Genomic DNA, 17,523 nt, shown 5'->3' with positions numbered 1-17,523 from the left:
GTATCATCAACAAACACAATGACGAATGAATCAAAATATGGATGAAATACATTATTCATCAGGTGCATAAATGCTACTGGGGCGTTGATCAACCCAAATGACATCATGAGGAACTCGTAGTGACCATACCGAGTCCTGAAAGAAGTCTTTGGGATATCCGGATCCCGAATCTTCAGTTGACATTACCCTAACCGCAAATCAATCTTTGAGAACAATCTGACATTCTGTAGCTGATCAAATAAGTCATAAATGCGCGAAGATGGTTACATGTTCTTCATTCTAACCTTGTTAAGCTACCGATAATCAATACACATGCGCATAGAACCATCCTTTTTCTTCATAAACAGAATCGGAGCACCCCAAGGTGACACACTAGGCGGAATGAAACCCTTATCAAGCAACTCTTGCAACTGCTCCTTTAACTCTTTCAACTCCACTAGGGCCATACAATATGGTGGAATATAAATGGGCTGAGTGCCCGGTAATAAGTCAATACCAAAATCGATATCTCTATCTGGCGGCATGCCCGGAAGATCTGCCGGAAATACATCTGGGAAGTCTCTCACTACCAGAACTGATTCAACAGTAGGAGTATCAACACTGACATCCCTCACAAAGGCTAGGTATGCATCTCACCCCTTCTCAACAATCAGTTGTGCCTTAAGGAAGGACACAACCCTGCTAGGAACATAATCCAAAGTACCCTTCCACTCCAACTGCGGTAAACATGGCATAGCCAATGTCACCGTCTTGTCGTGACAATCAAGATTAGCATGATAAGAAGACAACCAGTCCATGCCCAAGATAACATAAAAGTCTACCATACTGAGCAACAATAGATCAACTCTGGTCTCAAAACCACCAATAACAATAAACACAACCGATACACACTGTCCACAACAATAAAATCTCTAACAGACGTGGACACATACATAGGAGAACTCAAAGAATCACGAGATATACCCAAATACAAAGCAAAATAAGATGATACATATGAGTAAGTGGAGCCTGGATCAAATAAGACTGATGCATCTCTATGACAAACTGGAACAATACCAGTGATAACTGCGTCTGATGCAACCGCCTCTGTCCTACCTGGAAAAGCATAGCACCTGGCCTGGCCTCCCCATCTAGGACGACACCTACCTGCCTGACCTCCACCCCTAGCTGGCTGTGCAGGTGGAGCGACAACTAGAGCAGTAACCACATCCTGAGAAGTCTAGGGACCTTGTGGAATACGTGGAGCCAGAGTAGTCGGTAGAGGTGCACCCCTCGTGAGTCTAGGGAAATCCCTCACCATATGACGGGTATCACCACACTTAAAACAAGCTCTTGGTGGGCGTGAATGCTAAAACTAGCTCGGGCCTCATCGGCTGGACTGACAATTAAAAGTAAACCGTGCAAGAGGTGCACTAGACAGTGGCAGTGCATAATAGGAAAGCTGAGACCTGGAAGTAGCCGGAGTACCACTAAAAGATGGAAGTGCTGAATGAACTGGATGGCTCACACAGCCCCTTCAAGGATGGGCTGTAACTAGGGCACGGGCACCACTATACCCGCCAAACTTTCGAGGCCTCTTCGCCTCCCTGTCTTGTCTCTCACGGCCCCATATACCCTCCAACATCCATGTGATCTCTACCACCTATTTATATGGGGTATCTATCTCCAACTCTCGAGCCATTCTAAATCTAATACCATAGTTGAGCCCCTCGATAAATCGATGGACCCACTCTCTGACTGTAGAAACCAATTCAGGTGCATGTCTGGACAACTCACTGAATCTGACAGCATACTTTGACACTATCATAGTACCCTAGCACAGCTTCTCAAACTCCGCGCACCATGCATCCCGAAGGCTTTGGGGACAAACTCTCTCAAGAATATCTCTGAAAACTGAGCCCATGTGAGTGAAGTTGCATCAGTTGAGCTACCCTCCTTATAAGCCCGCCACCACTGATATGCTGGTCCCAACAGCTGGATTATAGTAAAAACAACCCTGCCCGTCTCCACAATACCCATGGTGCGGAGAATACAGTGGCACTTCTCTAGAAAACCCTATGAATCCTCTGTATCTAGGCCGCTGAAAGTAAGATGATGGTACTTCTTATACCGCTCAAGTCTAAGCTGCTCCTCCTCACATGTTGCTGCCCTAATCTCGGGCTGAACTAGAATAATAGGATGCACTGGTATAACCTCTATGACTTGATCAACATGGACCCACTGCTCTGGGGTACGGGCCATGGGAGTCTGAGCTCCTCCCCCAGCCTGAGATGTGGCTGGTGCAAGTGGAATCAACCCATCCTGACCTAGAGGACAAAAAATGCTCAAGAATTGTACGAGGGTCTCCTTATGTGTAGGGGTGGCAAAAGGCGCATCGGGTTCCTGCCCCCAATGTAACTATTAGTGGCTCCTCTGTCACAGCTCGGGTAGGGGCTCTAGCTGCACTGACGATCGCAAAACACACATTTAAATTATGCTCGCTAGTCTCTCGTTTGGTCCGCCAGCTGAAAGATATTGGCACTAACCTTATCTCTCCAATCTCCTTCTCCAATTTCCCGTAAATAAATAGAGGCGTTAAGTTAATTAAGGGACCAGAATCACATAAAGACTTATCAAAATTAATAGAGCCTACAGAGCAAGGTATAGTAAAACTGCCTGGATCTCCACATTTTTTGTGGGAGTTTGGTTTGCAATATAGAACTGCAATTCTATGTGAGCTTGACCATTGAGGTCTCTTCTATCTTCCTCTTCTTTGTAAGGATCTCCTTCATAAATTTGGCATAAGCAAGCATTTGTGAGAGGACTTCTGTAATGGTAAGTTTACATAAATCTATTTCAGCACATCCTGAAATCTCTTAAATGTCTTGTCCAACTTTTCTCTATATAGCTTTTGAGGGGAAAGGTAAAACAGGCATATGCTCGCTCTTCTCAAGTTCCCCCTTCTCGATTTTTCGTACTTCTTCTTTTTCTCAGTTTCCTCGGGCCTTTCTTCTTTTTATCAACATCATTCTTCACCTACTCCCCACTTTCTTTTTCAAGTTTCAAATCATTTTGGATCGGGGTGGGATCTTTCAACACTTGCCCACTTCTCAGAGTTACAACATTCATTGTTTCTTTAGGATTTCTCTCAGTATCAGCGGGGAGAGTTCCTGGAATCCTCTCAGACATTAGAATGGCTAGCTGCCCAACCTGTCTTTCCAGGTTTCGAAAACCAGTGCCTAGTTTTTTGATAGCTTTTCCATGATCTAGTATAGTTGTGCTATGAGTTTCAAGCCTCTCATCAGTTTTCAGAATGGAGGCCTTCATGAGATCTTCTATGCTAGACTGAATGGACTGTTGAGGCTAAAATTGCTGCCTCTGCTAATTTATAAAACTAGGAGCTCTTTGTCCTTCAGGTCTGGGGTTGTTTTGTTGCCATGCATTCGCAGTACCCCCAGGTGAACTCCATGAAAAACTGGGTGCCTCTGACCCATTGCATTATAATTTCCCATAGCATTCACTTCATCAGTTGAGGCTTGACACTTATGAGTAGGGTGTCCTCTTCCACATATATCACATGCTGTATGAGGCATATTTTGTATCGAGGCTAAGGTCAGATTTCGTATTTCTTTAGCCATAGGATCAAGATGTACCTGCACATATATTTTAGCATCAACTTGGTGAACACCAGTTGATCTTCTTCTTTTAGCACTCTCAAAGGGCCATTGATTAGCATCTTCAGATAACTCATCAAGAATTGTAATTATCTCCTCTGGAGTCTTCTTCATCAAAGGGCCTCCATCTGCATTGCACAATGTTCTACGTGAGGCCGGTGTCAATCCTTCCCAAAATTCCTGGAGTTGCATCCAAATTTCAATTCCGCTATGTTGATACTTTCTAACTATCTCCTTAAACCTCTCCCAAGCTTCAAAAACAATTTTAGTCCCTTTCTGGTAGAAGTATGTATTTCTCTTCTAATCTTGCATGTTTTAGCTGAGGAGAAATGTTTATCAAGGACTTTTCTGGTCATCTCCTCATAAGTTCTGATCGATCCACTGGGCTAACTTCGAAGCCACTCCTTAGCATCATCTTTAAGTGAAAAGGGGAATGGCCTTAAGTACACTCCATCTTGTGACACCCCATTATATTGAAAGGTGTTCATAATCTCCTCGAAGTCCGTTAGATGAGTGTTTGGATTTGGTTTGGCTTCCCTCTGAAGACACAATAATTCTGAAGGGTTTGAAGTAACCCTTTATTCAACTCAAAATTGGTTGCTACAATTGGAGGTGGTCTAATACATGATAAACCTTGATTGTAGACCGATCTAGCATAATCGCCAAGTGGTCTCCCAGGCATGGGTTGATGTTGATTAAATATGAGACCCCTCTCTTCTTCATAGATGTTCTGTGCATCTCTAATAGTTGCTTCCTCAGCATCCCATGCAGCTTTTTCTTATTTTTGGGCTACCTCTCTTGCAGCCAAATCTACATTATCATCACCATTTCCAGCCATAGTTTCTTTGGTTGAGGACTGCCCAACCTTTTCTAACGTCTCGGTGAGATTTCTTTCCTTCCTCAGCTTGCGCAATCTTTTTCAATTTCTGGCTCGTATGGTAGCACTTCCTTCGTAGAAGCTCCAGTTATGCACCAATCTAATCTGTAACCCTAGCACAGTCAAAGAACACCAAACGTAAAAAGGGAAAAGTAAAATAAAATAAAAATAAAAATTTCTGAATTAGCACTACAAACTATTTCAAACACTGTTGATTACCAATCCTCGAAAACGACACCAAAATTTGACGAGCTCGAAACACACACATAAATTATGCTCCCTAATCAAAGATATTATAGTATAATATCGTATCCACAGGGATTGGAGTTAAACAATATTTTTGTAGTTTCAAGGTTGATTGCTATCCAGGAGAATCAACAATCGAGATTTATATGATTAATAACTAAAATTAGTAAAAAATCTAAAGATATTGACTAATGACTATCAGAACACGGAATAAGTAAAGAAGTTATCAATGGGAGAAAATAGGGGTTGATAGGATAGGTGCAAGATAATTATTTGGGATCTAACTCTAGATAATTCACTTCTGATGTTTAAGTGAGTCACTCGAATTCACTCAATTTTTAGTCCATACGTTCAACAAAAATCCTCTCTCAGTTAAGTCTTAACCTCACAAGATGAACCAATTTAAGCACGTGAAGATATGCAAGAATTCGTAGTGGATTGGTCTTTAGGAGAAACATCTTTCGATTATCCTCCTAACTAGGTTTTATGAATGATTCAACTAGCCTCTTTCGATTACTTAGAAGAATCTATGAACTCAACCGACAATATAATGCAAAGATATCACATGTTATGCCTTTCTCGATTACATGAATAAGTGAATATAGATGCAACAATTAAATCATCCTAAAACAATTCAATACATAAAAATAGAGTTATACTCCACAAACAATCATCAATACACCAAATCCATCAAACCCTAAAGAGAACTACTCCATAGACCTGGAGCAATTCATCACAAATAAAGTTTAAAGCAAAGGAAAACATAAATTCAATCCAAACTCGGGTCTTGAGTGAGGAAGGAATGAGGAAAGCCTTGTGCTTTTTCTCATCCCAATCCTTATTAGCCTCCTTAGGTCGAATATGTGTCAGAAGTCCAGAAAATGATGTTTTACATGTATTTATACCAAGTAGGGTCGGGCCCAGACAAAATCACCTTCTCCTAGCCAAAATTGGATTATCACTCTGTAAATATTGGTACAGGCGCGCCGCATGGGGCGACGCGCCATGCGGGGCATTAGTGGGGAAATCCAGAGAGTTGATTCTGCTAGGCAGCAGAGAACGGTTGTGGACTTTTCTATGAGTACGGATTAAATCTCGATTTTTGACGTTCAGACTTGGTCCTCGACCCCCGAACACGATGCTGGCTTAATCCCTTGGGCTTTTACTCAGACTTCAAAGCTCCTTATCACTCGAATTCATTCCATAACATCTACATAGCTCAGAATCACTCCTACAAGGCATAAAACTCACAATAAGTGCAAAACACTACCAATTAAAGCTCAAAACAAGTAAAGTGTAGTAAATTAGAGTGCAATAAGCGATTAAAATACGGGATTATAGCCTACTATCAACCCCCCACACTTAAACCATTGCTCGTCCGCGAGCAATCAAACTACACTTCATATAGCCACGACCTTTTTAACAACTCTATTAACTCATCACTCCATTAATATTTAAAACAGACTAAGCACAATACCGTAACATCCTAGCCTCGAGATTTGACTCAAAAGCACCACACATTATTTATAACCTGCTCACTTACTCTACCACAGAGGTCAAGCATTACCTTTCCTTAGTGAATCAAGTGCCCTCACACCACAATTGAGAGTAGTTCCACACCCAATAAAATTCAAGAACAAATCTGAACTCAAGATAGACAGAATTAACTCACTCTCAGAAATTAAATTCATGCACCACAGAGAATGCACCATACGCTTGCCCATAGTATAATACTCTACTAATTCAGCTCATTTAGTCAAGGATCAAGTAGGACTTTATATTGGTTGTAATATAGGCTGCAGGACGGGTTGGATAGAATTGGATACAGTGACTGCACCTCCCTAAGTACTTTAATACGTACATTCCATTTTTCAAAACCCCACACTTATGTCAGTGTTTAACTCCACTTTCACCCCTACTTCTTTAAGCACTATTACATAAAGTTACCACTATCAAGGAATATTTTTGCACAATCATACACTTATTGTTTTCCCTTCTTTTTCAATTCAAGTGGCTCTTATTTTTTCAAAACAATGCACCTTTCTCCTTATTTCAGTAGTTACACTCAAAAGCCAACCCCATCACCCCACACTTCAACTTTTACAAAGCTCATAACAAATTCTAGTTCTCATGAGAGGTATAAAGTTCAAATAGATGGTCAATTCAAACAAATGGGTAAGGCTTGTAATGTGATTGCCAAAGAAATAGGATTACAGGCCCAACGGGATTAACTAAGATATATAACAATTAGGTGGGAAAAATCTTATAACTGGCTCAACAAAGAAATGCATATATCCCTTCCAAGACTGAATAAAACTACCATTTCGCTTTTATAAACACATAGGGAAAGTTCTAGACAAAAAATTCAAAGCACAGAATACATAAAACCTCACACGCACATAGCACATAATTCACTTAAGATTGAATTATCAAGGCACTCTAGTCAAAGCAGTTAAGCAAAGTTAAGAACATACAATTTAAGGTACTTATTTAAGTGTCAAAAACTGAGCCTAAGCATCACAACTAAAGCACTAACTATTCTCAAGGCATAATAAAGTCAAGAGATCAATGCTTTCAATTCAAATCGCAGCACAAGGTTTCCTACTGCTCTACAAAACAAAAACTAACTACAATCAGTTCAAACAAAACCCTTGGAAAAGAACCGTGGTACAAAGAAAAACCGAGGGGCAATTATTACAATAAATAACAAAATAAAATATTTTTGTCTTTTTCTTTCGACTTTAATCCCTCAAGAAACCTGTCGGTGATATCCATCACCGGGAAAAATCAAAAATTTTAATTTTTTTTATGTTTGTTCAATTTTTATTTTTAGAAAACTACTATACAAACATACATACAACATATCCCCTATCCCACACTTTAAGTTGTGGCATGTCCCCATAACACACAATTAAAAATCATAAGTAAAGGAAACTTCCCTGAACATCTAGTCGGGGTCTGAGTCGAAATGGGGCTCCATTCCTCGCCTTCAAACTAATGCGCACATCCATGCAGACAACTTCTTCTGAGTCTTCTTAGGGTACACCCCACACTTATCTTTCTCGCTCACCACAACCTTCTCTTTTGAGCCCTTCACTTTTCACTCAACACTTGCAGCTGAATTTTCTTTTTGCACCCCCTTTTCAACATCCATCTTAAAAGTCAAAGTCTCCTCACCCACTCTAAGCATGAGTTTTCTCTCGTGTATATCCAATATTGCTCTACCCGTTGCTAAGAATGGTCTTCCTAGGATGAGGGGGATCTCCTAGTTTTCCTCCATTTTCACCACTATAAAATTCGCAGGAAATACAAACTTATCTACTCGAACTAACACATCTTCCGCTATCCCCTCGGGTATTAAAGTCATTTGGTCCGCTAGCTGCAAAGATATTGGCACTGACTTTATCTCTCCAATCTCTTTCTCCAGTTTTATGTAAATAGATAAAGGCAATAAGTTAATCGAGGCACCAGAATCACATAAAGACTTATCAAGATTAATAGAGCCTACAGAGCAAGGTATAGTAAAACTCCCTGGATCTTCACACTTTTGTCGGAGTTTGTTTTGCAATATAGAACTGCAATGCTTTGTGAGCTTGACCACTAAGGACTCTTCTATCTTCCTCTTCTTTGTAAGGATCTCCTTCATAAATTTGGCATAAGCAGGCATTTGTGAGAGAACTTCTATAAATGGTAAGTTTACATGAACCTGTTTCAGCACATCCAAAAATCTCTCAAATTGCTTGTCTAGCTTTTCTCTATATAGCTTTTGGGGGAAAGGTAAAGCAGACATATGGTCGCTCTTCACAAGTCCCCCCTCCCCCCCTTCTTGATTTTTCGTCCTTCTTCCTTTTCTCAGTTTTCCTCGGGCCTTTCTTCTTTTTATCAACATCATTCTTCAGCTGCTCCCCACTTTCTTTTTCAAGTTTCACATCATTTTGGATCGGGGTGGGATCTATCAACACTTTCTCACTTCTTAGAGTTACAACATTCACTATTTCTTTAGGATTTCTGTCAGATTCAGCGGGGAGAGTTCCTGGAATCCTATCAGACAATAGAGTGGCTAGCTGCCCAACCTGTCTTTCCAGGTTTCGAAAACCAGTGCCTAGTTCTTTGATAGCTGCTCCATGATCCCGTATAGTTGCTCTATGAGTTTCAAGACTCTCATAAGTTTTCAGAATGAAGGCCTTCATGAGATATTCTATGCCAGACTGAATGTGTTGTTGAGGCTGAAATTGCTGCCTCTGCTAATTCATAAAACCAGGAGCACTTTGTCCTTGAGGTCTGGGTTGTTTTGTAGCCATGCATTCGCAGTACCCCCAGGTGAACTCCATAAAAAATCGGGGTGCCTCTGACCCATTGTATTATAATTTCCCACAACATTCACTTCCTCAGTTGAGGCTTGACACTCATGAGTAGGGTGTCCTCTTCCACATATATCACACGCTGCTTGAGGCTCATTTTGTATCCAGGCTATGGTCACCTTTTATATTTCTTTAGCCATAGCATCAAGTTGTACCTTCACAAATGTATTAGTATCAACTTGGTGAACACAAGTTGATCTTAATCTTTCAATACTCTCAGAGGGCCATTGATTAGCATCTTCAGATAACTCATCAAGAATTGTAACTATCTCATTTGGAGTCTTCTTCATCAAAGGTCCTCGAACTTCATTGCTCAATGTTCTACATGAGGCCGGTGTTAATCCTTCCCAAAAATCCTAGAGTTGCATCCAGAGTTCAATTTTGCTATGTTGACACTATATAACTATCTACTTAAAACTCTCCCATGCTTCAAAAACAGTTTCAGTCTCTTTCTTGCAGAAGTTATGGATTTCTTTTCTAATCTTGCCCGTTTTAGCTAAGGAGAAATATCTATCAAGGAATTTTCCGGTCATCTCCTCCCAAGTTCGCATCGATCCACTGGGCAAACTCCGAAGCCACTCCTCAGCATCATCTTTAAGTGAAAAGGGGAAAGCCCTTAAGTATACTACATCTTGTGATACCCCATTGTATTGAAAAGTGTTCATAATATCCTCGAAGTCCATTAGATCAGTGTTTGGATTTTTGTTTGGCTTCCCTCTGAAGACACAATAATTCTGAAGGATTTGAAGCAACCCTTGCTTCAACTCGAAATTATTTGCTGTAATTGGAGGTGGTCTAACACTTGATAAACCTTGATTGTAGACCGGTCTAGCATAATCGCCAAGTGGTCTCCCAAGCATGAGTTGATGTTAATTAAGTCTGAGACCCCTCTCTTCTTCATAGAAGTTCTGTACATCTCTAATAGCTACTTCCTCAGCATCCCATGGAATGTTTTCTCGTTGTTGGGCTGCCTCTCTTGCAGCCAAATCTACATTATCATCACCGTTTCCAGCCATCATTTCTTTGGTTGAGGAATGCCCAACCTTTTCTAACGTCCCGGTGAGATTTCTTTCCTTCCTCAGCTATCGCAATTGTTTTTCAATTTCTAGCTCGTATGGTAGCACTTTCTTCGCAGAAGCTCGAGTCAAGCACCAATCAAACCTGTAACCTGCGCACAGTCAAAGAACACTAACCGTAAAAAGGGAAAAATAAAATAAAATAAAAAGAAAAGTTCCTGAATTAGAACTACAAACTATTTCAAACATTGTTGATTACCAATCCCCGACAACGACACCAAAATTTGACGAGCTCAAAATACACTTAAATTATGCTCGATAGTCAAATATAGTATAGTATAATATCGTATCCACAAGGATTGAAGTTAAATAATATTTTCGTAGTTTCTTGCTTAATTGCTATCCAGGAGAATCAACAATCGAGATTTATATGATTAATAATTAAAATTAACTAAAAATCTAAAGCTATTGACTAATGACTATTGAAACAAGGAATAAGTAAAGAAGTTATCAATGGGAGAAAATAGGGGTTGATAGGATAGGTGCAAGATAATTGTTTGGGATCTAACTCTAGATAATTCACTTCTGATGTTTAAGCGAGTCTCTCGAATTCACTCAATTTTTAGTTCAAACGTTCATCAAAACTCCTCTCTCGATTAAGTCTTAACCTCACAAGATGAACCAATTTAAGCACGTGAAAATATGCCAGAATTCATAGTAGATTGGTCTTTAGGAGATCCTATTTCGATTATCCTTCTAACTAGTTTTAATCAATGATTCAAATAGCCTCTTTCGATTACTTAGAAGAATCTATGAACTCAACCAACAATATAATGCAAAGATATCACAAGTTATGCCTCTCTCGATTACATAAACAAGTGAATACAGATGCAACAATTAAATCATCCAAAAATGCTTCAATACATAAAACTAGAGTTATAATCCACAAACAATCATCAATACACCAAATCCATCAAACCCTAAAGAGAACTACTCTATAGACATGGAGCAATTCATCACAAATAAAGTTAAAGTAGAGGAAAACATAAATTTATTCCAAACTCGGGTCTTGAGTGAGGAAGGAATGATGAAATCCTTGTGCTTTTGCTCTTCACACTCCTCCTTAGCCTCCTTAGGTCGAATATGTGTCAGAAGTCCAGAAAATGACGTTTTCCCATGTATTTATATCAAGTAGGGTAGGGCCCATATGAAATCACCTTCTCATAGCCGAAATTGGATTTTCACTCGGTAAATATTTCATAGGCGCACCGCATGGGGCGCCGCGCCATGCGGGGCATTAGTGGGGAAATCCAGAGAATTGATTCCGACATACAACAGAGATTTGGGCTGCCGCGGCGCGCCACGCGACGCGGTTGTGGACTTTTCTTAGAGTACACATTGAATTTGGATTTTTGACATCCAGACTTGGTCCTCGACCCTCGAACACGATCCCAGCTTAATCCCTTGGAATTTTACTTAGACTTCAAAGCTACTTATCACTCGAATTCATTCCATAACATCTACATAACACGGAATCACTCCTACAAGGAATAAAATACACAATAAGTGCAAAACACCATCAATTAAAGCTCAAACCGAGTAAAGTGCAGTAAATTAGAGTGCAATAAGCGACTAAAATATAGGATTATAGCATATCATTAACACCTCGCACTTAAACCATTGCTCGTCCGTGAGCAATCAAACTACACTTCATATAGACACGACCTTTTTAACAACTCTAATAACTCATCACACCATGAATATTTAAAATAGACTAAGCACAATACCGTAACATCCTAGCCTCGAGATTTGACTCAAAAGCACCACACATTATTTATAACCCGCTCACTTAGTCTAACACAGAGGTCAAGCATTACCTTTCCTTCGTGAATCAAGTGCCCTCACACCACAATTGAGAGTAGTTCCACACCCAATAAAATTCTAGAATAAATCGGAACTCAAGATAGACAAAATGATATCACTCTCAGAAATAAAATTCATGCGCCACAGAGAATGCGCCATACGGTTGCCCATAGTATAATACTCTACTAATTCAGCTCATTTAGTAAAGTATCAAGTAGGACTTTATATTGGTTGTAATATAGGATGCAGGACGCGTTGGATAGAATTGGATACAGTGACTACACCTCCCTAAGCACTTTAATATGTACATTCCATTGTTCAAAACCCCACACTTATGTCAGTGTTTAACTCCACTTTCACTCCCTACTTCTTTTAGCACAATTACATAAAGTTACCACTATCAAGGAATATTTTTGCACAATCATACACTTATTGTTTTTCCTTCTTTTTCAATTCAAGTTGCTCTTATTTTTTCAAAACAATGCACCTTTCTTCTTATTTCAGTAGTTACACTCAAAAGCCAACCCCATTACCCCACACTTCAAATTTTACAAAGCTCATAACAAATTCTAGTGCTCACGAGAGGTATAAAGTTCAAATAGATAGTCAATTCAAACAAATGGGTAAGGCTTATAATGTGGTTGCCAAAGAAACATGAGCCTATGCTCAACGAGATTAACTAAGATATATAACAATTAGGTGGGCAAAATCTTATAACTGGCTCAACAAAGAAATGCATATATCCCTTCCAAGACTGAATAAAACTACCATTTCGCTTTATAAAGATACGGGGCAAGTTCTAGACATCAAAAATAATGCACAAAATATAAAACCTTTCACGCACATGGCACATAACTCACTTAAGATTGGATTATCAAGACACTCTAGTCAAAACAGTTAAGCAAAGTTAAGAGCATACAATTTAAGGTACTTATTTAAGAGTCGAAGACTAAGCCTAAGCATCACAACTAAAGCAATCACTATTCTCAAGGCATAATAAAGTCAAGAGATATTGCTTTCAATTCAAATCACAGCACAAGGTTTCCTACTACTCTACAAAATAAAAACTAACTACAACCGGTTCAAACAAAACCTTTGGAAATGAACCACGACACAAGGAAAAACCACGGAGGAATTATTAAAATACATAACAAAACAAAATCTTTTTATCTTTTTCTTTCGACTTTAATCCCTCAAGAAACATGTCAGTGATATCCATCGTCGGGAAAAATCAAAAATTTTAATTTTTTAAATATTTTTTTAACTTGTTTTCTATCTCTACTAACTACAACTAACAAAAAGAAAACTACTATACAAACATACATACAACATATCCCCCACCCCACACATTAAGTTGTGGCATGTTCTCATGACATATAATTAAAAAGCATAAGGTAAAGGAAACATCCCTGAATATCTAGTCGGGGTCTGAGTCGAAGTCGGGCTCCATTCCTCGCCTTTGAACTAATGCGCACATCCATACAGATAACTTCTTCTAAGACTTATTGGGGTACATTCCACACTTATCTTTCTCGCTCACCACAACCTTCTCTTCTGAGCCCTTCACTTTCCACTCAACACTTACAACTGGATTTTCTTTTTGCACCCCCTTTTCAACTTCCATCATAAAAGCCACAGTCTTCTCACCCACTCTAAGCATGAATTTCCTCTCGTGTATATCCAATATTGCTTTACCCGTTGCTAAGAATGGTCTTCCTAGGATGAGGGGGATCTCCTAGTTTTCCTCCATTTTCACCACTATAAAATCCACAGGAAATATAAACGTATCTACTTGTAACTAACACATCTTCCACTATCCCCTGGAGTATTAAAGTCGTTTGGTCCGCTTGCTGCAAAGATATTGGCATTGACTTTATCTCTCCAATCTCCTTCTCCAGTTTTCTGTAAATAGATAAAGGCATTAAGTTAATCGAGGTACCAAAATTACATAAAGACTTATCAAAATTAATAGAGCCTATAGAGTAAGGTATAGTAAAACTACCTGGATCTCTACACTTTTGTGGGAGTTTGTTTTGCAATATAGAACAGCAATGCTCTGTGAGCATGACCACTGAGGTCTCTTCTATCTTCCTCTTCTTTGTGAGGATCTCCTTCATAAATTTAGCATAAGCAGGCATTTGTGAGAGCACTTATGTAAATGGTAAGTTTACATGAACCTGTTTCAGCACATCCAGAAATATCTCAAATTGCTTGTCCAGCTTTTCTCTATATAGCTTTTGGGGGAAGGTAAAGCAGACATATGCCCGCTCTTCTCATGTTCCCCCCTCTCAATTTTTCGTCCTTCTTCTTTTTCTTAGTTTTCCTCGGGCCTTTCTTCTTTTTATCAACATCATTCTTCAGCTGCTCCCACATTCTTTTTCAAGTTTCACATCATTTTGGACCGGGGTGGGATCTTTCAACAGTGCCCACTTTTCAAAGTTACAACATTCACTATTTCTTTAGGATTTCTCTCAGTATCAGCGGGGAGAGTTCCTGGAATCCTCTCAGACAATAGATTGGCTAGCTACCCAACCTGTCTTTCCAGGTTTCGAAAACCAGTGCCTTGTTCTTTGATAGCTGCTCCATGTTCCCGTATGGCTGCGCTATGAGTTTCAAGACTCTCATCAGTTTTCAGAATGAAGGCCTTCATGAGATATTCTATGCCAGACTGAATGTGCTGTTGAGGCTGAAATTATTGCCTCTGCTAATTCATAAAACCATGAGCTCTTTGTCCTTGAGGTCTGGGTTGTTTTGTAGCCATGCATTCACACTACCCCCCAGATGAACTCCATGAAAAACCGGGGTGCCTCTGACCCATTGCATTATAATTTCCCACAACATTCACTTCCTCAGTTGAGGCTTGACACTCATGAGTAGGGTGTCCTCTTCCACATATATCACACGCTGCATGAGGCTCATTTTGTATCGAAGCTATGGTCAGCTTTTGTATTTCTTTAGCCATAGCATCAAGTTGTACATGCATAGTTGTATTAGCATCAACATGGTGAACACAAGTTGATCTTAATCTTTCAACACTCTCAGAGGGCCATTGATTAGCATCTTTAGATAACTCATCGAGAATTGTAACTATCTCATTTGGAGTCTTCTTCATCAAAGGGCCTCCAACTGCATTACTCAATGTTCTACGTGAGGCCGATGTCAATCCTTCCCCAAAATCCTAGAGTTGCATCCAGAGTTTAATTTTTCTATGATGACACTTTATAACTATCTACTTAAACCTCTCCCATGCTTCAAAAATAGTTTCAGTCTCTTTCTTGCAGAAGTTATGGATTTCTTTTCTAATCTTGCCCGTTTTAGCTAAGGAGACTGTGTTTGAGGTATAGCCAAGGCCTTATTACCGGCAATATCATAGTACTCTTTCGTATCTAATAGAGGCTCCATAGACATAGTGTGGGTTGTATATTAGTGCTGGGGGAAGTCAAACAAGTTATGTTGTGTTTGAATTACTTGTTCTGCTTTAGATCATGAAAATGTATGTAATTTGAGACTTTAAAATGAAGTAACTAATGGTAATGAATTAGTATTGTACACATGATCTCTTTATTGTCTGATTAACAAAAATATGTATTATCTTTATTCATAAGTGAGTTTGGGTAGAAAGTATCTAACATGATTGCTTGACCAGGTTTACTCTATTGAGCGCTGGTCGCGCTCCCCGAGTTCGGGGTGTGACAAACTTGGTATCAGAGTCTAAGGTTTTAAAGTGTCATAGGATGTCTCGGAGTCGTGTCTAGTAGAGTCCTTCTTATCGGTGTGTTGTCGACTACATCTATAATTAGGATGCTACTTGGGCATTTAGGAATAATACCCTTCTTTCATATTCTCGATCGTGCGATAAAGCTGATTGTAAGATTGTTCCTCCTTTAAATCGTGTGTTGCTCTAATTTTCACTACATGGCACCTAAGAAGAAGGCAAGAACTGGCCAGAGAGCCAATGTCACTCTAGGATTGGCAGTTAATTCTATATTTGATGATGCGGGTGAGCACCCAAGGGGTGAGGATATTTCCCCAATTACTGCACTGTCTGATTCTACTACAACTAATCAGACCACACATGTCCCTACACCTACTAAGGGTGCAACGGTCCCTCCAACTGATATTCCAATTCCACCTCCAGCCCCAGCTTCCGATTCCGGTGTTTCTGATGGGGATCTTAGGGGAGCCATACAGATGTTGGCTCAGATAGTGGCCTCCCAGGCCCAGAGATCAAGTGTTGCACCCACTCCTTCCAATCAGTCAGGGGATTATGCTAGTTCCAGGGTGAACAGGTTTCTCCAGTTGGATCCTCCAGTGTTCACGGGTACTAACCCAGAGTAGGACCCCCAAGATTTCATTGATGAGATGCATAAGACTCTCTGAGTTATGCGTACTACTGAGACAGAGGCAGTGGAGTTGGCCTCCTACCGCCTAAAAGAGGTGGCATATTCTTGGTTTGAGCTATGGGAGGAGTCCCGTAAGGAGGGGGGCCCTCCGGCGAGGTAGGGTGAGTTTGCCGAGGCTTTCATTGATCATTTATTGCCCGCCGAGACTAAGGCAGCCCGCGCCGCTGAGTTTGAGAGCCCGAGGCAAGGTAGCCTGAGTGTGTGGGAGTACCATATGAGATTCGCGCACCTGTCCAAGTATGCTATTTACATGTTGCCCACTATGGAGGCTAGAGTGCGCCGGTTTGTGCTGGGACTTAGTCCCTTGGTAATTCATGAGGCCGTTACAACTACCTTGAATTTTGATATGAACTATTAGGAATATGGTGACATTTTCTCAAGCCACAAAGACCCGCAAATTGAAGAACAGAATGGAGCGAGAGCGTAGCAACAAGGCTTGGTTCGCAGGCAACTTTGGTGGTTCTTCTAGTGGCGGCATGTCAACATTCAGGGGCGGGTCATTAGGATCATCTCAGTCCTTAGCTCAGTCTTCAACTAGTGCACTGCCATCAGGGCCCAGTCAGCAGTAGTGGAGCCGTTTCAGGCCCAGTCAGGGCAACATGGGCTTCTACCAACAGGGTCATCATGGTGGTAGATTATAGCAGCAACGGAGGCCCCCATGCCTTAGGTGTGGAAAGATGCACTTAGGAATATGCTACATGGTTTTACCCATATGCTACGGATGCGGATTGAGGGGTCACATTCAGAGGGATTGTCGTTCGTCCTCCTAGGGTGCGGGCAGGGGCACGACACAGTTAGCCAATTCTGCAGCTTTTACATTCGCAACACCTTCTATAGCTCGAGGCACTCCAACACCCGTAGGGCATGGTATAACTAGGGGTGGAGCATAGAGTTCGGGAGGATCCAGCTATTTCTATGCTATGAGGGGTTGCCAGAATTCAGAGGCTTCTCCAGATGTTGTCACTGGTATATTGACTATCCAATCTCATGATGTGTATCCTCTTATTAATCCCAGTTCCACTTTATCATATGTCACTCCTTATGTTGCTATGGAATTTGGGATAGAACCGGAACAGCTTCATAAGTCGTTCTTTGTATCTACTC

At 40.5% G+C, this 17,523-nt stretch overlaps 1 protein-coding gene and 2 non-coding genes across 3 annotated transcripts; 2 read left to right on the top strand and 1 right to left on the bottom strand.

The window, feature by feature from the left end:
- Positions 1 to 8,041: 8,041 nt before the first annotated feature.
- Positions 8,042 to 10,153, bottom strand: LOC138907578 (uncharacterized). The gene is made up of 5 exons (XM_070198178.1): positions 10,024 to 10,153; positions 9,575 to 9,915; positions 9,293 to 9,493; positions 8,565 to 9,017; positions 8,042 to 8,416 (listed from the first exon to the last, which is right to left on the bottom strand). Exons 1-5 carry the CDS (start codon positions 10,151 to 10,153, stop codon positions 8,042 to 8,044), a joined length of 1,500 nt encoding a protein of 499 aa, XP_070054279.1.
- Positions 9,519 to 9,622, top strand: LOC117276885 (small nucleolar RNA R71). Its single transcript, XR_004507144.1, has one exon. It is a non-coding gene; the product is annotated as a small nucleolar RNA R71 (small nucleolar RNA).
- Positions 10,154 to 15,219: 5,066 nt separating the features above from the next.
- Positions 15,220 to 15,323, top strand: LOC117276887 (small nucleolar RNA R71). The gene has a single exon (XR_004507146.1). It is a non-coding gene; the product is annotated as a small nucleolar RNA R71 (small nucleolar RNA).
- The last annotated feature ends 2,200 nt before the right edge of the window (positions 15,324 to 17,523 follow it).

This window comes from Nicotiana tomentosiformis, chromosome 3 (genome assembly GCF_000390325.3).
Source record: "Nicotiana tomentosiformis chromosome 3, ASM39032v3, whole genome shotgun sequence".
NCBI classification, from domain to species: domain Eukaryota; kingdom Viridiplantae; phylum Streptophyta; class Magnoliopsida; order Solanales; family Solanaceae; genus Nicotiana; species Nicotiana tomentosiformis.
Note: the sequence above shows the minus strand (reverse complement) of the source record. Positions and strands in the feature narration are given on the sequence as shown.